This window comes from Cottoperca gobio, chromosome 24 (genome assembly GCF_900634415.1).
Source record: "Cottoperca gobio chromosome 24, fCotGob3.1, whole genome shotgun sequence".
In the NCBI taxonomy this organism is placed as follows: domain Eukaryota; kingdom Metazoa; phylum Chordata; class Actinopteri; order Perciformes; family Bovichtidae; genus Cottoperca; species Cottoperca gobio.
This window is the reverse complement of record NC_041378.1, coordinates 883,761-906,391: the sequence shown is the minus strand read 5'-3', so window position 1 is coordinate 906,391 and position 22,631 is coordinate 883,761. Positions and strand designations below refer to the sequence as shown.

General features: G+C 42.2%; 1 protein-coding gene across 1 annotated transcript in view; it reads right to left on the bottom strand.

Annotated features, from left to right (window-relative positions):
• Positions 1-514: 514 nt before the first annotated feature.
• Positions 515-22,631, bottom strand: part of col12a1b (collagen, type XII, alpha 1b) — a 111,883-nt gene continuing 89,766 nt past the window's right edge. The window contains 15 exon segments of the mRNA XM_029425245.1: positions 515-1,136; positions 4,522-4,689; positions 6,612-6,680; positions 6,777-6,962; positions 7,037-7,103; positions 7,939-7,974; positions 8,061-8,132; positions 8,349-8,402; positions 8,504-8,557; positions 10,181-10,234; positions 11,995-12,090; positions 12,434-12,487; positions 15,975-16,061; positions 19,291-19,368; positions 20,165-20,323. Coding sequence (XP_029281105.1) covers positions 1,009-1,136; positions 4,522-4,689; positions 6,612-6,680; positions 6,777-6,962; positions 7,037-7,103; positions 7,939-7,974; positions 8,061-8,132; positions 8,349-8,402; positions 8,504-8,557; positions 10,181-10,234; positions 11,995-12,090; positions 12,434-12,487; positions 15,975-16,061; positions 19,291-19,368; positions 20,165-20,323 — 1,362 coding nt within the window. The 3' untranslated portion in view covers positions 515-1,008.

Below are 22,631 nucleotides of genomic sequence, written 5' to 3'. Positions count from 1 at the left end.
AAAAAGACTTTATGACTTTATTAAAAGCTTTTTTTATGGCATAATTTTTCATCTTTTTTTGACAAACTATAATATTCTATACTTTGATTACTTTATTTTGGAATGATATATTTTACGATTACTTTTATAATTTTTCTTTACCTTTTTACAACATACTAGAATCTATCATGACAGGACTTTTGGCATAATTTTTAATAACATTATTATTATGACCTTTTTTTTATGGCATACTTTTTAATATGCTTTTGGCATATTATAACATTCCATACTACGATTATTTTATTTTGAATGATATATTTTACTATGATTTTTTTAAACCTTTTTATGACTGATGATTTTGTAATGACTTTAATTATTACTTTGCCTTGTATGTCAACACACTATTCTGATTTATATATATATGAAATATTAAACTGTCACTTTTCATGACAAACTATATTTTGATGTTTTTATGGCCGTGTTCCAACTCCCCCCCCCCCCCTGAGGAAACAGCCCCAAATAACCAACAACACACTCTTGTAAATTTTCAGTAGTTTTATTGAAAAATGCCTCTTCTGTTCTCAGAAATAAATAAGAAAATAAGGCTGTGGAATTCACAATCTGCAGTTCAGACATGAAGCAGCAACATTCAGGCTTCCACTGCGATACTGAGAAAATGACAAGAACAACTTTATTCTGGTTAAAACACAACGAAATGTAACAAACATGAACTAAATATACACCACAGACATGCAATTCCACCTTTAAACGTTAAAATGAGCTGTGACGGATTAAAGGAAAACTGATAAATATTAAGTCTAGATTAACTGCCATAAGAGTGAATTAGATTAACTGTGACGTCCCGACCGAACACACACTTTCTGTTACAATGAGCCCCCCCCCCTGCCACACAAATCAATATTCACACATTTAAAGGTGTTTTCCATTAGTCGAGATGTCAAACCCCGTTTGTTTTGCGTGTGTGTGAATGTGCATGAATCCAAACAAGAGAAACAAAGAGAACTCGTCTTATGATGTTTGCCTGCTGGATGTCTGTCTCGATAGCGATCTCTTCCGACGCTGGTTTAGAGACGGCTCGTCCTCCTCGGGGGCCGGCACCACCCGGGGGTGGGGTTCAGGTTCAGGAGGGTACTGGCCTGCTCGGAGAGAGCGTTTGGGCCAATTGAGCATCAGTTTGTCTCAACATGCACAAAAAGAAACCTTGAATGTTGTTTGTGTGTGTGACTGCTGTGAAGCGCTGACACAGATGTTAGTAACCTACAGGGGGGGGGCAGCTGCTGAGGGACAATTTATTCTAATGTTTCGCTCGCTAATTTGCGAATGTCTGCTAACAGGAAGAAGCAGGACGTGTGAGACACGAATACACAAAGATAACGTTAATTTGGATTCATCACTGACGGAGGTCTGATGAGCATCTGAAAACATTTCTACATCAACCTGCTGCTGCTGCTGAGCTGCTGCTGCTGCTGAGCTACTGCTGCTGCTGCTGCTGAGCTACTGCTGCTGCTACTGAGCTGCTGCTGCTGCTGCTGCTGAGCTGCTGCTGCTGAGCTGCTGAGCTGCTGCTGCTGCCGAGCTGCTGAGCTGCTGCTGCTGCCGAGCTGCTGCTGCTGCTGCTGCTGCTGAGCTGCTGCTGCTGCTGCTGCTGCTGAGCTGCTGCTGCTGCTGCAGCTGAGCTGCTGCAGCTGAGCTGCTGCTGCTGAGCTGCTGCTGCTGCTGCAGCTGAGCTGCTGCAGCTGAGCTGCTGCTGCTGCTGAGCTGCTGCTGCTGCTGCAGCTGAGCTGCTGCAGCTGAGCTGCTGCTGCTGAGCTGCTGCTGCTGCTGAGCTGCTGCTGAGCTGTGCTGCTGCTGTTGCTGCTGCTGAGCTGTTGCTGCTGCTGTTGCTGCTGCTGCTGTTGCTGCTGCTGCTGAGCTGCTGCTACAGCTGAGCTGCTGTTGCTGCTGCTGCACCAACTCTGACCAATTACTGCTTTAAGTTGTTTTTAATGCAGATATTGAAAATAGTTTTTAGTTGCAGCTTTAGTTCAGTTTGCACAATACATCCTGTGTGTCGGCTCGCACATCTTTATCCTTGTTTACAACATATTTATATCTTTATGTTTGAGGAATATAAGCTTTGTGTTCTAATCCTTAATAATTAAAGTCAGTAATGTGTTTAACTGTGTTCTGTGTGTAACATCTTATGATCTCATGATTCGTTCAGGGTTTAGTTTGCAGAAGCTGTTTAATGTTGAACTAGAATATGTTGTTGAACTCTCTGAACACTTCTCCTCTTTAGAAAACATTCAGGGAGCAATGCTTTTCATTCTGATTGTCAAACGTCACCGTGCAGATCAAAGTGCATTAATCAGAAGGTCGTCTCCGCACGCTGCTGTCGTTACTTCACGTTATGTAGCTTCACTTAATGAAAAGTATTAAAGTTCATCAACCGAATAGTTCTGAATCAGGACGTTAATAAGTCACTTTCACTTCAGATGGATGTAGATTCTCTTTTCTTTGTAGTCTGGTTGTAAAAGATAATTAGAGTTTTAGTTATTTATGTCTTTAAATATATGCAAAGTTTGGAAGCTGATTAGATTTAATAACATTTGTGGTGCATCTTCACGTATAAAGGATCTTTGATACACAGGCGAGATCATCAGTTACCTCCTGTTACTAGTTACTCTCATCTCTCACAGGATCAACTCCGATATTAAGATTTTAATATGATTTTGATGAAACTAAGTTAATAAAACACAGAAGGTGTTGGTGCAACAGGCTGAAGGTTATAAAGAGAAGTTATACAGAAACATATTCAGAAATAAAGCTCAATAAGAAGTGCATTGTGTGTGTGTGTGTGTGTGTGTGTGTGTGTGTGTGTGTGGTGGTGGGGGGGTTAAAACAGCTACAAACACGAAGGCAGGAAAATAATAAATCATTTTTAAAAATGAGGCGTTTTTGTCGGCATTCAGTGAAGCAGGTTGTTGAGTTGCAGAAAGAAGCGTTGAATGTGAAGATGTTAACGTGAATGTAGAGCACTGGACTGAAACATCATTTACAAGCACACATTAGTTTATTTACACGTCGTAACAGAGCCGTTTGCTGTTGTTGCCGGCGATGCTGCACTCTGTTACTAATCCACCGCTGTTAGTATGTGTTTGTTGTTGTTGGGTGCATGCTCCTCCACCGAACACAACGTGTCTTTGTTTGGTCTTTGGCGTCAAGATGCAAACTAAACAGGAGCCGCCGCCGCCGCCGCCGCTCTACTGGCTGTGAGTCGTGGTTAGTTTCCCTCTTTGTTGTTGTGTTGTTTGTTAATGTCCTTCGCCGGCTTTAGAGCGTGTGAGAAGTGTTTCAGTTACAGGACTTTTGTTTCAGTCAGTGAAAGCAGCACAGAAAGTCTACTACGGTGAACCTGAAACAGGCCAAAGAGGACGAAGGGGTCAGTCGGGTCGAAGCAGAGGAGACAGAGAATCAACAACTTCTTCACTGATTAGTAAATATCACACGTGCATTAACCCTCCAGAGGAAGCGTTCCAACATTTGAGACCCTCGTGTGTTTAAAGGCCCGACACTGTGACACAAACCAACACCACAGAGAGTACATCAATATAAAGTATAAATACTCTGTTTAGCATCTAAATATACTTAAAGTACCAAAAGTAAAAGTACTTGTGATGCAGAATCCTATATACATATTATATTATAGGATTATAATTATTGATGCATTAATGTGTTCATCACTTTAATGTTGCAGCTGGTGAAGGTGGAGCTTATTTTAATGACTTTATATAATAATAATAATAATAATAATAATAATAATAATAATAATAATAATAATAATAATAATAATAATCTGCTGTGAAATAAATAGAACTATAAAGTAGCATTAAATGGAAATATTAGATTACTAGATTGCTTGTACTTAAGTTACTTTCCACTGGCGGACACCAATATTGTCGGCGCCAAAGGTCCAAAGTATCATTAAAACAAAAACAGAGCCTCAATATTTATATTAATATAGAAATGTTATTGGACTTTATGTTATCCTAACGTGTCTGAGGTCCTTTAATCGCACAAACTCATCGGTCTCTTGTTATTGTGTCGTTCCATGTTTAGCGTAGCTTAGCACAAAGATTGGAAACGGGGGGAAACTGCTAGCCTACATGTCGTATGTTGGTTATTGAACCGGTGAATAAATAAACGAGTAAATTGAGGTATTAATAAATAAATAAGATAAACATGTTAATATGTTAGGTTTAATAATAATGAAATCCTAAACACAGTCACGTTTTCTCTGTTGGTGGAGCTAAGCTAGCAGTTTCCTTCTGCTGCCTGTCTTTGTGCTAAGCTAGGCTAATCACTTCCTGTATCCATGTTGCCTCAGGGAGGCAGAAGTTCAGTGAGTCTCTTAACATGTTGGAACGTTTCTCTAAAGTTTTATCCCAAATTGGAAAATCCACCAGCTGATTAATAATTAGCAACGTTTACAAAGATGTTGTTATAATAAGTGAAGCGCCTCGTGCTCGCGTCGCTACGTACCGTATCCCTGCCCGTTGTAAGGAATACCGACACACTGAGAGGAGTCACAGTATCCAGGGGGGCCGGGGGGCCCGCGCACTCCTGCGTACCCCGGACGTCCGGGGGGACCGCGAGGTCCAGCGGAGCCCGAGGGGCCGGGGGGGCCAGTCCTGCTTTCTCCTTGTGGACCTGGTGGCAAAACACAGAAGGTCTGAGCTTCTCAGGGGAACGTAACACAGCAGACTTCAACGTGTTGGGTTTCATGTCTTTACTCTGCAGACGCTGCAACACAAGTGTGATTTACTCCTAAGTAGGTTTGTGATTCAGAAGCATTTCATCAAATCTATTTAGGTTCAGCCTTAAATATTAAGTTGTTTCATTTAAAATGGTTGAACAGACATTGTGCAGACAGGCTGCACATTCTTTACTAAAGGGGATGAGCTGCTGAAAGCGTCTTTAGATCCTCAGTCGGGAGGATTTGCTGTTTTTCTTTTGTAATAATTAAGTGAAGATATTTGGATATTTGACTCTTGCTGTCGTTCCTTTAAGACCTTCTGATTTATTTGTAATAAATAAAGAACAGTTAGTTGTAGCAGCTTGTAACGTGAGCTGAAGTACACAAGACATGCAGCAAAGTGAAGCACACGTTCACACCGACGACTCTCTGAATCTCCTCCATGTGTTTGTGTTTTTATGATCATTTGAACAATAGAAAACAGTTTAGAACGCTTGTTATATTCTTGTAGCGCTGCCCACAGTGAAACCTCCAGGGGGAGCTTCATCATCTCTAAACCAAATCAGATCTTCTGCTACGACGTCAGCTGGAATATGTCTTTTTAAAAGCTGTTGCAACATCTGCTGACGGTCTCGGGCAAACATTTGGAACGTAAAACTGAACTGTTAGAGGGAAAAGGAATCTGCTGATCCTTTTTCCCTCTCTGCGTTATGTCTAGACACGGACAAAGCCGGCTTGGAAAGTCTCCCCTCCTCCTCCTCCTCCTCCTCGCCGTCCTCCGCATATGTTGTGAATGAATGACTCACTGCTGTCCACTTCCTCCTTCTCCAGGACCTTTCCCTCCCTGCTCGCACAGTTTCCACAACTTGACCTCGTTTGCCTCGGTCTGGATTGTGGGTTGAGCTGCAGGGTTACAGCTGACATCATCGCTCTGTGTGCAGCACGAGCTGCTGAGGTTCGTAGGGAAGTGACGTCCTACAAGTCTGTCCGAGAGGTTTGTGTCAAATGTTGATGCGTAAATTCATACATTTAATCTTTAAGAACCTTTTTCTCCCACGTTGTTTGTGAAATGGGGACATTTTTATAAAATTGGTCCAGTTTTGAGTGCGAGCGCTGCAATGTAATAACAGCCGTGTCTTTACCTTTCACTGCTTGTGATGTTAACTAAGTTCATCCTGAGGTCTTGTGTCGCTTCCACATCGTGTGAATCAGCTGATAGGGAACATCTTTTAGAGCACGCTGAGTTACACTTTTACTTTGCAGCGCTCTCTCTCAATACTGCACCAGTTTAAGAATCTGTCCCCGTGAGTCTGATAAAGTCATAAACATAATTAAACAGTTCCCAGGTTGATGATCCAGAATATTATCTAACTTTATCATAAATCAATTAATTGTTTCAGTTATCTTCTCAGATGTGAGGATTTTCTTATTTTCTCTGTTTGATATCTTTATAAATCTTTGGGTTTGTTCTTATTGTCGAGGTTTTGCAGGTTGTTGTCTCATAACTTTTAGTATTTTGTTACGACTGAACATTTCTGAGGCACAAACGTTGTTACTGCTTGTCTCTGTCTTCTATCATTACAGTACAGGTCATCTAGCAGACGCTCTTATCCAGAGCGACTTACATTGAACTCAGTACAGGGACAGTCTCCCTGGAGCAGCTCAGGGTTAAGTACCTTGCTCAGGGGTACAATGGTGGCATTGCCTTCTAGTGTTTTGTTTGGAAGGCGTACCACTAGACCATCAGGCCATCAGGCTATCGATGACACTGAACCATCAGCTGTCTGTGATGAAGCCATAAAACATCTTTCAGCTCTAATGTTGTTTGTTTTTAATCAAAGGTTGTGCGTTGAGCAGCATGTCGATGGAGACGTACCAGCAGGTCCTCTCAGTCCCTTCTGTCCGACTCCTGACAGTCCTCGTTCACCTTTCTCTCCTCCAGCGCCTGCAGGAAACGGATCGGACACAAGATTCACTTTAATGTGACGCAAAACATTTCTTTAAGCGTTGATCCGTCTCTTTCAGATCCACAGTGTCGTACCTCTCTCTCCCTGCTGTCCCGGTGAACCTGGATTTCCATGTAATCCGCTCCTTCCCGCGGCGCCGGGCTCTCCGCGGGGTCCCTGCCTGCCGGTGGGTCCTGCGGGCCCTGCGGGACCCGGGTTGTTGCTGCGGTACATGCCGTTAGGGATCTGGTTCAGTAGCGTGTTGACTCGAGTCATTTGTGCTGCAACACCAGAAGAGAAAAGTGTTAACGAACCCGAGAGGCTGCGTCACAGAGACGCAACTTTCCAAACGTACCGTTCACCAGCGTCTCGCACACTTGTCGGGCAATAGATCGCATCATGTTCTGAGGAGCGAAGTCGCCCTGTGGACACAAAGACAGACGTGAAGACAAAACGGGAATAAAATGTACATCTGAGGTTATTTGCAGATGGAAACTGATGTTATACCGTATCATAAATAATCCATTATTTACTAGAGTTCTGTGAAATGTGCAGATTTAGGGTTTGAACTGAACATTTAATTGATCAAATAAATGTTTTACAATAAAGAATGAAGGGAAATGTAATAATTAAAACTCCTCAATAAGCATGCACATAAAGCGAGCAGGTGTTAACAAGTTATAAACTGCTGAACTCACTTAAACAGGACATAAAATAACATTAGATAAGATTTATATTAACATTCTCCACCCTTTGCAAACTTAGTTGAGATGTATGAATCTATTATTCCTGATGTTTGATTCCTTCACTTTGATCACTTTCGGTAGATTTCGATTTCTGCATTGATCCATCTTCACTTTGTTTTATCTGTGGAGCTTCTTGTGTGCTGTGAACTACATGCCACATCCTTAAAGTACTTGCATGAAACAGCTCAGAAGCTCTGACCTTTTGTCAAACATTTGGATTAAATAGAAATCCTTTCTTAAGATTTGATCGTTGTTTGGCGTTCTTACATCTTCACATGTCCTCGGTTATGTCTTGACATGACATTCTGTCCTAACAAGACATTTAGCTTCACGAGTTCCAAAACCTTATCTTCTTAAATTAGATTAAGGCAATCTTCCAAATCTTGTTTCTAAATATTAAAAAGTATTTTTTAAGAACGACTGATTGAGTCCAGTCAAGGTTTTCTTTATCTCACTTTGGATTCAAACTTAAGGTTTTTAAATGTTCAAAAATAAATCCCGATGTACTCACTCTCTCCCCCTTGTCTCCCTTTGAACCGACAGCGCCCTAAAAACAGAAAGTTAAAACGGTTTAGTCGACAGGACATCGTTTAATCTCCGGCTGGATTCAAAGCCGACAGCCAGGACACTTACAGGAGTCCCGGAGTCTCCGGGGTTCCCTGGTTTTCCTCCACCACCTTGTGCTCCAGGAGATCCTGGAGGTCCCTGCAAGGAAACAGAACCACTGAGTTAGAAGACGAGCAAAAGCATCTTCATCACTTTAACCAAGAAAATGGTTCATCTGTGTAAATGTTAAAGGATTCTTCAGACACACGATTTGAGAGAAAGTTAAATCAACAATCCGCTTGTTAAATGTTGGTGGAGATGAGCTGGGTTAGCGTGCCTCACTGAGTACATGTGTAGAAGCATTGAAACTCTTACCATGGGCCCTGTGGGGCCTCGGGGTCCCGTCGATCCATCCTTTCCTGGGGGGCCCTGGAAACACAAGATCAAGACTGACGACCTGAAGCGATACAGTTCATGTCTGAAGGATTCGGAGACACGGCTGCCATTAAAACCAGCCTGTGTGTACTCACCCTGATTCCAGCTGGTCCGATGGGGCCGGCGGAACCGACAGGACCCGGTGAACCCTGCAAACACACAAGGAAACTGATCAGAACTTCACATTAAACGGGTTCCCACTGCTCCGACTGAACATTCAAACCAGTTTGATTTCTGCGTGTCGAACACACGTCTTCTTTTTTTACGCTCATTTGCTCTGAAACTGCTCACTACTTTTATTACCAATCGTCTCTGGTCTTTGATGCCGCAGCATCAGATTTACAGGGAACATAATATATTCCAGATCTGTTTTATTGGCCATTATAAACCAGGACCTGCGTGGTCTGCAAGTCATTAAATGCATGTTGCTATAGCATCTGCTCCAGAGTGCTCACCTGCAGCCTGCCTGCTCCATCAACACAGTCTCAGTCACACCATGGAGTCTCAGTCACACCGTGGTGACTCGGTCACACCGTGGAGTCTCGGTCACACCGTGGACTCTCGGTCACACCGTGGAGTCTCGGTCACACCGTGGACTCTCGGTCACACCGTGGAGTCTCGGTCACACCGTGGAGTCTCGGTCACACCGTGGAGTCTCAGTCACACCATGGAGTCTCAGTCTCAGTCACACCGTGGAGTCTCAGTCACACCGTGAAGTCTCAGTCTCACCGTGGAGTCTCAGTCACACCGTGGAGTCTCGGTCACACCGTGGAGTCTCAGTCACACCGTGGAGTCTCAGTCTCAGTCACACCGTGGAGTCTCAGTCACACCGTGAAGTCTCAGTCTCACCGTGGTGACTCAGTCACACCGTGGAGTCTCAGTCACACCGTGGTGTCTCAGTCACACCGTGGTGACTCGGTCACACCGTGGAGTCTCGGTCACACCGTGGAGTCTCAGTCACACCGTGGTGACTCAGTCACACCGTGGAGTCTCGGTCACACCGTGGAGTCTCAGTCACACCGTGGTGACTCAGTCACACCGTGGAGTCTCGGTCACACCGTGGAGTCTTAGTCACACCGTGGATTCAATAACACAAAACAAAAACAATAAAGATGGCTTTTAAAGAAATATTAAACCCAACCAATTGATTTCTTCTTCCCCCCTGAATCTGAATCTAATCTGTTAACCTGCAGTGGGACAACATTTCATAGCTCATCTGCAGTCTAATCTTTAATGTGACCTGAACTTAAACTGCGCGGGCCGCCTGTCTTTAGAAATGATCAGTTTTCTTACTTTATCTTAAAATAAAATTATTATTATTATTATTATTATTATTATTATTATTATTATTATTATTATTATTATTAACACAAAGTCTCTTCCTGCTCTGAGGTCAGAGCTTCACCCACGATCTTCTTCCCTCTCAGGCCAACATGTGCTTCATAAACACAGGTGTCATTTTTTTCTTCCAATTCCTGGAAAAGCCAGGTTGGACCTCAGCTCCTCGTATATAATCCCAGATAAAACAACTTGCATTAAGGAGGATGTAGCGTCTGACCGCAGGCCAACACTCAACCAGCGCTGTTAATCAGGCTGACTTCTTCTTGGCTCATTCGCTGCAGAAGTTAAATTTAAAAGTAATATTCAGAAACCTGCTGCAGCGAGCCGTTCTCTCTCCCCAGCTGGAGAGTCCGGCCAGACTCCGCACTAGTAGTCAATCTCAATCCTCGTTTCCTGTTTAAAAGCCTTCATTCAGCCAGAGCTGCACTTACTTTCTGTCCAGGTAAGCCCGAGTCTCCGTGGTCTCCCTTTGGTCCAGGACGGCCCTGAAGGCGGGAAACAGAAACAGATACAGTCACATGACATAAGAAGACGTGTTGCTGCATTAGGGTTCAGAGCCTTCGTACTCAACTACAAGTGTACGCTTCATCTTGTCACATTATGTCCATTTCTTTTCTCTTCTTTCCACCTGATATTATATGTGATGTGCATCTGGAAGTTTTCTGTTTTATGCCTTTTAATAAAGTAGGTTTTATGTTTCAATTTCCATGTTTTTGATTTCATGTAATTTGTGGTGCGGATTCTTAATTGTGTTGTTCCTTTGTAACATTGTTTGGAAAGGCCATATAAATAATGTTTATTTTTGTTATTGGCTTAAGGAAAAGCACATGTAAATGCCTGCAGAACACATGGACTTCATCAGCCCGACCACATGTGGAAGTCCTCTCGCTGATTTCATTACATCTCCAGCTTTAATGCCCAATTCACACCTGGTGATAACATGTGATCTGGATCGTGTTCAAATTCAGACTTGTCAACAAACGTGTCAGGACGCAGGTTTAAGGGAAGCGATGAGCGTCAAATCCATTTTTAAAATCACTTCTGCGAGGGAGGACTTGCTAATTTCTGCTAGCACTCGTAGCGTGCTGATGCTAACAGGAAGAGGCGGAGTTAAGAGATCTTACATTGTGTTTCTTTAGTATGTGGTCAACCTGTACACCTGCAGGAGGACATGTACAGTTACACTCGACTCCTGCTTCTTAAACGTCCCATCAAGAAGCAACATAGATACTTGGAAGCTAGCTTTAAAGAAGTGTTTCAACGCTGGACCGATCGTATTTCTATAAAACAAATAGATTCAAATACCAGAGGAACATGGTTGTTGTATTTCATTTTGCTCAAAGGGTAGAAAACCTACAATAACCACAATGCACTGGGCTGGTTGCATCATTACGGAAGTACAACCTGTAGTTGGAACAACAGCCGGGAGCTCTGGGTGTAAAGTTATTAGTGTTACGTTGGATCTCACAGTGCAGAGAGAGATAACTAAATGTTTTATTAACACCAGTCAGCAGATGTTGTGATCGCATGTTACCTGTTAGTTATTCAGGTTTTCTAACCAGGTAGAGTTTATGGGATGGATTTGGTCATTTGTAGCTAAACTTAAGCTATGCTAACCGTTTCATGTTTGTGAATGGAGAATGCTAAGACGATAAAGGCCACACTACGTGGCAGCAGAAGGTTTTAGTGATTGAAAGAATAATAAAATGTGACTTGATGAAAGGGAACCGTCAGGTTTAATAACTCTTATCAACATTTGTTTGTGTTGGATGCTTATAACTTTGACATCATATATGCATCTTCACTATTTTACTAGACTTTATGTAATATTTTAAGTTGTAAAACTTTTGTTTGATTGCAAAAGTCTTTTTATTTATTATCATTTCAAATCTCTTCTGTAATATCGGCACCAGTTTCCTCACAAACAAGTCCCACAGATTCAGATTATCTACAATCTCAATATGCAAAGTGACTTGATCTGTTACATAAATGTGGTGCAGTGCTGTGTGAACATGTTGCACCTCATCTCAGAGGTGAGATGGAGGTGATGTAGAAACATCCAGGTCTCTCTGGTATCACTTCTTCCTCATGAAGGAATGTGAGTCTGTGCTGCAGATCCTCCCCAGTTTGGAAATTCCCTTCATAATAAATCGCTAAATAATCTCCATTTAGTTGGATTTATGTTGAGCTGCTGGAAGGCATCGCCGGGCGTGTGTGTGTGTGTCAGGTGTGTGTGTGCACTCACAGCCTCTCCTGGGATGGACAGGCCGCTGGGTCCTTGAGGACCGGGCAGACCCATGGGTCCAGGTGGTCCGTTATCTCCATGCGGGCCGATCTGCCCCTGTGAAACAAAGCGAGAAGGTCAGATAAGAAACACGGGAGGAGTTTGTTGCCGAGACTCTCGTCCCACTTCAAGTATAAGACTTTTACAATGTGTGGAAAAGACCAACAGGAGACGAGGAATGCTGCCGGACCTCCCCTTCATATCAGTGGGGAAAACACTGGTTGAATAAGTGGAATCAGATGTGTTCGCTCTTCAAAGCCTTCCTGCTTCAAACAATCTGCTGTTTTCATCCAGGGCTGAGAGCTGATGCAGCTCAGAACAAACTGACATGGATTTCTTCTTCAGTGGTGATTACGAGAGGTAAAGCAGCACTTTTAAAGATGACAGAAGAAGTACTCACAGAAGGACCGGCCTCTCCTCTTTCACCTCGGGGACCTTTGTTGCCGGGGGCACCCTGAAGAGGACGAGCGTTTGTCACGTTAACACAACAAACACGAGACAAAGCTTCAAACTGTCAAAGTTAAAGGGCCTCAATATGACTGTAAATCAGGACTCTTACACACAACAAACTGTCAAAGTTAAAGGGCCTCAATATGACTGTAAATCAGGACTCTTACACACAACAAACTGTCTTACAAAAGATTAATAAGGTATTACATAGTATTAAAATGTCTTTGTTCTTTAAAAAGTCTAAGAAAGTCTAAGACATATGAAGTAGGATTTTCTTTCTGACATTGTAAAATATGAAATATAATTAGTAATCTATTTTTTCTTTTATCATTTAGCAAGATTCCTTCACATTAACGTCACATTAACACAGAAAGTGGAATAATTGTGTGTTCTTCCCTCAGAGTGATATTAAAGAAGTCCTGATCAGTGATCAAGTCACAAACACATCTTTCTGTATTTATTGAAAGTTTAAAACTCAAAGATGAATCTGCTTCATCAGGACTGTGTGGCTTTAGTTTCATTATATTTAATTTATGAAATAAAACAAGAAAACCCATCACTTCCAGTAAGAATCTGATTTAACATCTTCTATCATCTTATATTCAGTCATAAAAGTTATTCTTTAAAAGTTATTCGTGGAGATTTTAAGTAGTGAAGTAAGAGTGGAACAGTTTAACACAATTCTACATATATACACTATATATATATATATATAATATATATATATTATATATATATATATTATATAATTTATATAATATATATATTTATATAATATATATATATTTATATATATTTATATATATATATATATATATATATATATTTATATAAATATAAAAAAAAATATATATATAATATATTTTTAAATATATGTGTATATATATATATATATATATAGTGTATAAACAGTATATTATATATATATATATATATATATTTGTTTTATATATATATGTATTATTATTTTTAAATATATATATATGGTTTGTATATACACTATATATATATATATATATATATATATATATATATATATACTGTTTATACACTATATATATATATAAGTATATATATAGTGTTATATAGCTATTTTTAAATATATATATATATTTTTAAATATATATATTTTTAAATATATTTTTAATATATTATTTTGTAGTTTAATTACGTAATGTTGTAACATGTAACTAGTTGAACCCCAACACCGGTAACAAGGATATGTATTTTTAAGAAAGTGATATTAGTTTGTTTATGTGATGTTTATATTTGTGTAGAGAAGACTAAGATAGTTGTGTGTGAATATCTGCACATCAGCAGGTTTATCACACCGGTCGGTCTCCGTCATGCTGCACCTCACTCGACCTTCTCCCCCCTCTTAAAACATTTTTATGAGGCATTGCAAAGAAGTGTCCCGGGGTTAACGTGCTTCAGGGTTAACGTGCTTCAGAGTTAACGTGCTTCAGAGTTAACGTGCTTCAGAGTTAACGTGCTTCAGGGTAAACGTGCTTCAGGGCTAATGTGCTTCAGGGCTAATGTGCTTCAGGGTTAACATGCTTCAGGGTAAACGTGCTTCAGGGTTAACGTGCTTCAGAGAGTTAACGTGCTTCAGGGTTAACGTGCTTCAGGGTTAACGTGCTTCAGGGTTAACGTGCTTCAGAGAGTTAACGTGCTTCAGGGTTAACGTGCTTCAGGGTTAACGTGCTTCAGGGTTAACGTGCTTCAGAGAGTTAACGTGCTTCAGGGTTAACGTGCTTCAGGGTTAACGTGCTTCAGGGTTAACGTGCTTCAGAGAGTTAACGTGCTTCAGGGTTAACGTGCTTCAGGGTTAACGTGCTTCAGAGAGTTAACGTGCTTCAGGGTTAACGTGCTTCAGGGTTAACATGCTTCAGGGTAAACGTGCTTCAGGGCTAATGTGCTTCAGGGCTAATGTGCTTCAGGGTTAACGTGCTTCAGAGAGTTAACGTGCTTCAGGGTTAACGTGCTTCAGGGTTAACATGCTTCAGGGTAAACGTGCTTCAGGGCTAATGTGCTTCAGGGCTAATGTGCTTCAGGGTTAACATGCTTCAGGGTAAACGTGCTTCAGGGCTAATGTGCTTCAGGGCTAATGTGCTTCAGGGTTAACGTGCTTCAGAGAGTTAACGTGCTTCAGGGTTAACGTGCTTCAGGGTTAACGTGCTTCAGGGTTAACGTGCTTCAGAGAGTTAACGTGCTTCAGGGTTAACGTGCTTCAGGGTTAACATGCTTCAGGGTAAACGTGCTTCAGGGCTAATGTGCTTCAGGGCTAATGTGCTTCAGGGTTAACGTGCTTCAGAGAGTTAACGTGCTTCAGGGTTAACGTGCTTCAGGGTTAACATGCTTCAGGGTAAACGTGCTTCAGAGAGTTAATGTGCTTCAGGGTTAACGTGCTTCAGGGTTAACGTGCTTCAGGGTTAACGTGCTTCAGGGTTAACATGCTTCAGGGTAAACGTGCTTCAGGGCTAATGTGCTTCAGGGCTAATGTGCTTCAGGGTTAACGTGCTTCAGGGTTAACGTGCTTCAGAGTTAACGTGCTTCAGGGTTAACGTGCTTCAGGGTTAACGTGCTTCAGGGTAAACGTGCTTCAGGTAGTAGAGTTAACGTGCTTCAGGGTTAACGTGCTTCAGAGTTAACGTGCTTCAGGGTTAACATGCTTCAGAGTTAACGTGCTTCAGAGTTAACGTGCTTCAGGGTTAACGTGCTTCAGAGTTAACGTGCTTCAGGGTTAACGTGCTTCAGGGTTAACGTGCTTCAGAGTTAACGTGCTTCAGAGTTAACGTGCTTCAGAGTTAACGTGCTTCAGAGTTAACGTGCTTCAGGGTTAACGTGCTTCAGGGTTAACGTGCTTCAGAGTTAACGTGCTTCAGAGTTAACGTGCTTCAGGGTTAACGTGCTTCAGAGTTAACGTGCTTCAGGGTTAACGTGCTTCAGGGTTAACGTGCTTCAGGGTAAACGTGCTTCAGAGTTAACGTGCTTCAGGGCTAACGTGCTTTAGGGCGCAGTGTTCTCATTTTAAAAATCCCACTACTAGCATAACACACCAGAATCTCCCACAGACGTGGTCGAGTTGCATTGTGGGTAATGTAGGCACCAGGTTTTTACAAGGAAGAACAATGTGTGGAATAATAAAAAGATGATATCTGGTTCTTTTACTACTGCACTACTTTATTAACTGCTAATTAGAGCTGCAACTACTAATCAATTAATCCGTCGACGGAAAAATAATCGCCTACATTTTGATAATCGATGAATTGTTAAAGTAATATTTCATGCAAAAATGGCAAAAAATGCCGTTTTCAGCCTTTTAAATATGGAGACTTCCTGCTTTTCTCTGTTTTATATCATATTAAAGTGAATATCTTCGTGTTTGGACACAACAAGACATTTAAAGACTTTGAGAAACTTTTTCCATATTTCTAACTATTTAAAGACCAAACGATGAATGAAGAAGAGAGAGATGAAGGAGTTCTCACCATTGGTCCCTGAGGCCCCGGCAGCCCGGTGCCCGCTGAAGTGCAGGTGCAGGAGTTGGGAAGAGAAGGACACTTCAGGTCATCTCTCTGAAGAGAAGGAAACAGAAACATACAGACAGAATGAACCTTCAGAGTCGAACAGCTCCGTGTCACTTCACCAGCAGCAGATGATTCATGAAGTTTAAACACGTAAACTGTGAGTGAGCAGCTACACGATGCACTCGTGTTAACACAGAACTACAAGTATTTCCCAGAGCTCGTCACTGTCAGGTAAACAGTCTGACAACATGTCTGCAGGTTGAACTCTTGTACAAGAAGCAGAAGCCACGGCTGTGAGGGGTGGGCACCGGGACAGCCTGGGGGAAGTTCCAGGAGAAGCGAGTACAGGAGCAATGAAGCAGTTTGGGAATCTAACAAGCCTCCAGGAGACGAGGACTTTTAAGGACGCCCAGGCAGGAAGAGACGGATAATAATATCTTTCAAAGGAGGAACTACAAAAGGTCGATGAAACCTAATGCTTTAACATCAATAAACCTTCATTATTGGCCTGATTATGAGTTTCATACAAGACAATCTGCAGCACCTGTAGTGTTGCTCATCAACCACACAGTGCGGTCTCTGCTGCTGCAACCTCCGTCATCTACAAACCAAGTAACACAGCAGGACAACACGTTGTGAGGGAAACCATTCTAACAATTGATTAACTATTTAAAGGGACAGTTCGGATGTTGTGAGGTTGTATGAGCTTCTTCTCACCTGCAGTAGATGCAGTTTGTAGAAACAGACAGGAAACAGGAAACAATGTTCTGCAGTGGACGTGTTTTACACACGTAAAGAAATCTATAAATGTTCAAGTGTCCGCTGTATTTAGAATATTTTCACCGCTTCACCTTTTTGTCACACAGGTTATTTATGCTCTCTTCAAAGCCACCAGGCTCCATTGATAAAACCAGTGATTTGTTTGTGTAATCGAGGCAGCGTTAGACCAGCAACCCCCATTGTGAGGTAAAATGACCTTTTTGTCAATGGAGTCTGGTGCACAGCCTCAACATTTATATTGTATAATCTGACACAACGACCCAAGAGAACTCCCCTGATCCCTTATCTCAGTGTTTAACAGCTTCTATACTGCATGACACATTTAGAAAGAAATATTAATTTACTAATATTAAAGTTTGGGTTTTCTGGATTTTAAACACTGAACTTGTTTTGGATATTTACTTCCTGTCTGTATATTTCAGAACAAGCAGCAGTCTCTATGATCCACCAGAGTTCCTTTTAAAAAGAATCTTTTGGACGTCCAGCTTTGCAGACAAAGCTCAAACAAAGCTCTTATTTGACAGAAAACTTCACGTTGAGAAAGTCCAGAGTCCAGACTGCGTTTAAAAACCTCGCTGCTGCTGAAGAACAAAGATTTAACTCATAGAGTTCATGTTTGTGCTTCGTGCATGTCGTTATGTTCCTGCAGATTATCACCAAAGTCTATTCCGCTTTTTTATTTCCTTTCTACTCAAGCTGCAGTGTCACTGAATTAAACTGTAAATCTTTTAATTAATGTTGTGATTGTGATTGTTTAATGTCTGTAACTGTGCTGCTGCCTCTCTCGGCCAGGACACTCTTGAAAAAGAGATTTTTAATCTTAATGAGGCCATATCCTGGTTAAATAAAGGTTATATAAAAAATAAATAAATAAACAATGATGAAGAATAACTGAGGGGACAGTTGGAGGTAAGAAAGAACTTCAAACTGCATCAGCTGCTGTTTCTCTGTGAAGGGAATCTAGAAACCGCTCAAACACTGAACGTCCTTCTTCTCTTCGCTTGAGTTGGAAACTAGAAAATGACGAGGATACAGTTCAGTGTTTTGTCTGACTTGGATATTCAGACGTATTTATCTGCCGGGCGTCACGCACAATGCATCCTGGTACATGTAGGCACTGCCGGCTGCAGGAATGCATTGCTTCAATCGACTTCATTTAATGTTACTCAACAAGAACTGAAGCGTTGACGTTAATCCTGCTGCTTTACTGAGTTCACTCCACCCTACATGCGCCACTAACAAGAACGCTTCCTGCTTATTTCACAATAAGAGCTCCTAATTCCAATAGAGCTTTTATCCAGGTGGTTATATGTAATTACTTAAATATCATGCACACAGTGTGTGTGTGAAGTATCTGGGTTCAACTGAACATATCTGATTGCTTATGCACTTGGTATCTTGCAGATCTTGGCATCAAAGTCATCATAAAGTTACCGTAACCGACTGGAATGATGATGATGATGATGATGATGATGAGGATGAGGATGGCCAAAAGCAAGAAAACAACAATCTGCATCCTGAAGTTCACATTGTGCTTTGTATTATGGTGTACTTTCATGTATCAGCTGGCTCACACTCCTGCGTCGTACACACGCTGTTTATTTTGCTTTGATTCCAGTTTCTTCTGATTCTGATTATGTTGCTCTGAGCTTTTGATCTGCCGCTGAGTCTCAGACACGACTGTGAGAAACCCAGGACACGATTTGGACCCGCAGCTGCTACAGTAAAAACTCATCTGCTTTTTAACTGCAACTAAATGTATAATTAAAGTGTTTGCATTGTCCCAAAGCCTCGGTGCTCTTCCAAAAGATGTTCTGAGGAAAAACCAGGTGGCCAGAGAGTTTTCTATAAGACGATCAGCTAACACACACAAGATGCTGCGCAGATGTGAAAACAAACACAAACAGGGAGAAATGCACGTACACACCAGCAGATGTGAGTTTTGGGGGGATTTAAGGGGATTTAGAGCTGCACAGAAATACAATGAGATCCGTCTCATCATATCAGAATGAGCTAACGATGAAAGCATATGTTTAGTCTGAAGGCCACAAACTCTTTGGTTTATTTTGCTAATCATTCAGTTTCCTTTGTTCTGGGCTGAATTACAAATGATATCAGGGAAGAAAAGATTTAGTTTACAGGCCAAGAGACTCCAGTCCTCACCTTCGTCACTTCACACTCTGATAAAAAACATATTTGCACCTGGACTTGGACTTTAACACCAATGACTCGTGACTTCACTTGGACTCCAGCCTTAAAAACCTGAATTGCAGAATTTAAAACGAGCAAAATTACGACTTGTTTAGGACTCGAAACTCAAAGTTTAAGACTTGAGACTTGAGTGCAAAGACTTGTGACTCTCAAAACAATGACTTGGCTTCACCTCCCATTTCTCTACTTTGTAATCCGTATAGATTTAAAGAAGACACACTGATGTCAGCTGCAGGTTAACAGACGAACACGTTGAGCAGGTAAAAGGTGTCTGAGTTTCTCTTACCATAGACGGGAGGTCACAACATCTGTCCCTGCTGGTCCAGCCCAAGCTGCACACAATATCGAACATCTGGAGCTGGAACTGTGGAGATGAGGGGGGGGGGGGGGAGAGGAAACATGGAAATGGTGTTGTGGTACATGTGTCTCTGATACGCCCTCAACAGCTCCCAGAAGACAAATAGAAAGACGAGTCCTCTCAGCCCCGAGGAAGACAGGAAGCGTCTCATGCTGCAGCCGTGAAGACGTCTTCATGTTAATGTCCAGTGTTCTGATGTACGTCCTACGGCTTTGCCCTTTAAATAACTTATATTTCAGCCGCGTGTCGGTATATTCTGAATATGTTGTACACGTGTCGGAAAACGCTGCATTAGGAGGCCTAAATGGGAATATCTATCGGAATACGCTGTTTGCTTTATGTTAGTGTGCAGGTAAACATAATGGACAGTTAGCTGGAAGAAGTTCAAGAATGCTATAAGACAATCATGTGTTCAAGGATACTTTACATTTTATGCAAACGTGGGATTCGGGTCCAACCAGTGGATCATATTAGCTAATGTTAGCACGACTCTGCCGTCTGCAGTAAGTGACTTCAGAGAATCAGTAAAACGTTTATCATGAGCCAAAAACACGAGATACGATACAGTATAATATTTAAGTCTATAAGACATGTTTGGGTTTTTTATTATCTGTGTTTCTGATAAACTGAACCTGAAGTCTGATCCAACTCTTGTTGTTGTTGTTCGGGGGGTTTGTAGTTCTCTCAGGCTGCCAGACTTCCTGCTCCTCAGTAGCATTGACACATCATTCAAATACTAAAATGACACGTTTAAAATCCTCCTAAATTCCCAGTTTTGTGTGAACGATCAGATTTCACTTACAGTTGCTGATTCTCCTTTGGAGCCGATGGACTTGGACATCTTGCCCAGAACCTGGTAGCCATCGCTGGACGTGTTTCCGGCTTCCTTGATCTCCTTTTCAACCACTTCTTGGCAGTCGATGTTGAGTTTGACGCCAGTGGGTGAAACCAGGATATGGAGCTTCAGAGAGAAAGGGGGAAAGGAAGAGGAGGAAGAGGAACAAAAAAAAAAAAGGTTTCATTGGCACATTCTTTGTTCTACGACCAAGTCTCTGGTTTTTATCCTGATGGGCTGCACGTTATAATGTTGAGCAGAGCGTGAGCTGAGGGAGGATCTCCATCATCTCCGCTGTGTCTGTTCACTTCTGCTGGAATGTGATAAACCAGCTGCCAATCATTCTCAACAGAATGTTCTGGATTGTAAAGAAAGTCATATTGATTCTTTTTGCGTTGAGCAATCTGGGAATTTACAATCAAATAAATCACCTTGTTGGTTCATTTTCCATGTTGTTGTATTCGTCCTCTTTCATCAGTGTGGCCTTTTAAAGAAGTTACTTCTCAGCATAGCAGGAAGGGATGTCAACACCTAATCTCCTTAATAAGGTCACTATCGTTCAAAACACAGCGGCAGCTTCATGTAAACTCTTCTCAGTAAACCTTCATCGGCTCTGAAATCACAAAGATTCTCAAAAAGCTGCGTTTCAGCTGGAAAAGCTTCACAACCTTTGGAAGACGAATCCCCCAGAATCCCTTCATGAAGGAAGCGAGGCATCCAGCTCGACTCTTCACTCTTAATTCATCTCTGTTAAGCACACACACAATACCACGATGCATTTCTCCTGACTCAGATCTCCCTCGCCACATCTCCTCATGATGTCATTTTGTGGTAAGTCTTTACAACAAGTCCAGCTGCAAGGAGGGAAAACGTTGCTCTACAAAGCCGCGGGCCGGCCCCGCTGGCAGCCGCGGCTCGCTGCTCGTGGTCAGTCAGCATCCACGGAAATGCAGAAGCTTGTTTAACAGAGCAGAGCAGACGCTGCTCATGGAAACACGGAGGCATCCAAGAAAGAAGCATCTTATCTGATGCTCAGCACCAACGCGTCAGTGTGGCGCTCTCAACACTTGTTACATTACATTACAGGTCATTGAGCAGACGCTCTTATCCAGAGCGACTTACATTGAACTAACTCCAGGGACAGTCTCCCTGGAGCAACTCAGGGTTAAGTACCTTGCTCAGGGGTACAATGGTGGCAGCCTGGTTTTGAACTCCAGACCTTCTAGAGTTTTGTTTGGAAGGCGTACCACTAGAACACCGGACGTGTCTTCTTCTAGAGCCGTGCTTCTAATGAAAGTGTTTTACTGGCTCGTCAGTCTGGATTTCACATTTAGACATTCACGCTAATGTGTGGAAGCACCGTTTGAGTTCCAGTAAGAGAAGGATGTTTATATAGGTGCAGATGAAAGTGGCCGTCAGTGCTGAGGTCGTACACGTACAAGTCGGCCTGCAGCTCCGGCCTCCTGTCCTCAGCAGCCTGCAGGTTAGAGATGCGGGCTTCTAACCAAAAGCTCACGCTTTCAGATCTCTGGACTGAAAGAGCAGTGTTTTAAATGAACCTGTAAAAATGTCTTCTCGAGCTGAGTTTTAATTTCCTCATGCATTATAAAACTCACCTGGAAGAACTCCTGAATGCTGCCAGAAGTTTCTTTTTATTATAATTTAGTTTAGACTTAGAGATTGGATCACCAGAACTCTCCTCTCCGGGCTTCCGTAGCTTCTTCGTCTCGATCCAACGTCTCCAGATATCCCATCAGTCATTGCATCTTTGCTTCCCATCTGCGTTCTTGCTCTCTGACTCTGTATTGAAAGGTAGCTGGCAGGACCGTTAATCTATTTCTCTGCAGTTGTCGCAGATCGTCCAGGATCTTTTGGTTAGTTGAGCCACATAGACTCTCCAGGGATCCACAGATCTCTGCTGCTCAGCACATCCAGTGGTCAGTTAGCTGGTTGGTAGCAGAGTCAGGCGTGGTGATGTGGCGGCTCCTGACGTCGTCAGACTCAAACATCAGGTTCTCTCTGCAACGTGCCAACAGGGAGCGCGGCCGACGTCGACATTTGAACTTGCTGAAAGGCTTTTAAATCTTCAAGTTTACAAAAACAATTCTTCAGTCCAGTTATTTTTATTGTCGCCGCAGGACAGTGAGACAGTAATCAAAGGTTCAGCCTTCTTGACGTGCACGTGTCCTCGAGCTCCAGACAGCAACCAGGTTTTACGGACACCTCTGACCTCCGTGTGGAGCAAGGGAGGAGGCAGCCAAGGAAGAATTTCACCTTCAGGGATCAGTTCTGCATCATGTGAAGATCCTGACGCTGAGTTCACACTGCGACTGACACAGCAACCTCTACCGCGTCAATCAATGTCATGTTTTTTGGTTTCAGAAATTGTAGAAGTAAAAGTGAATAATGGCTAAACATGACCCAGCGCATCAGC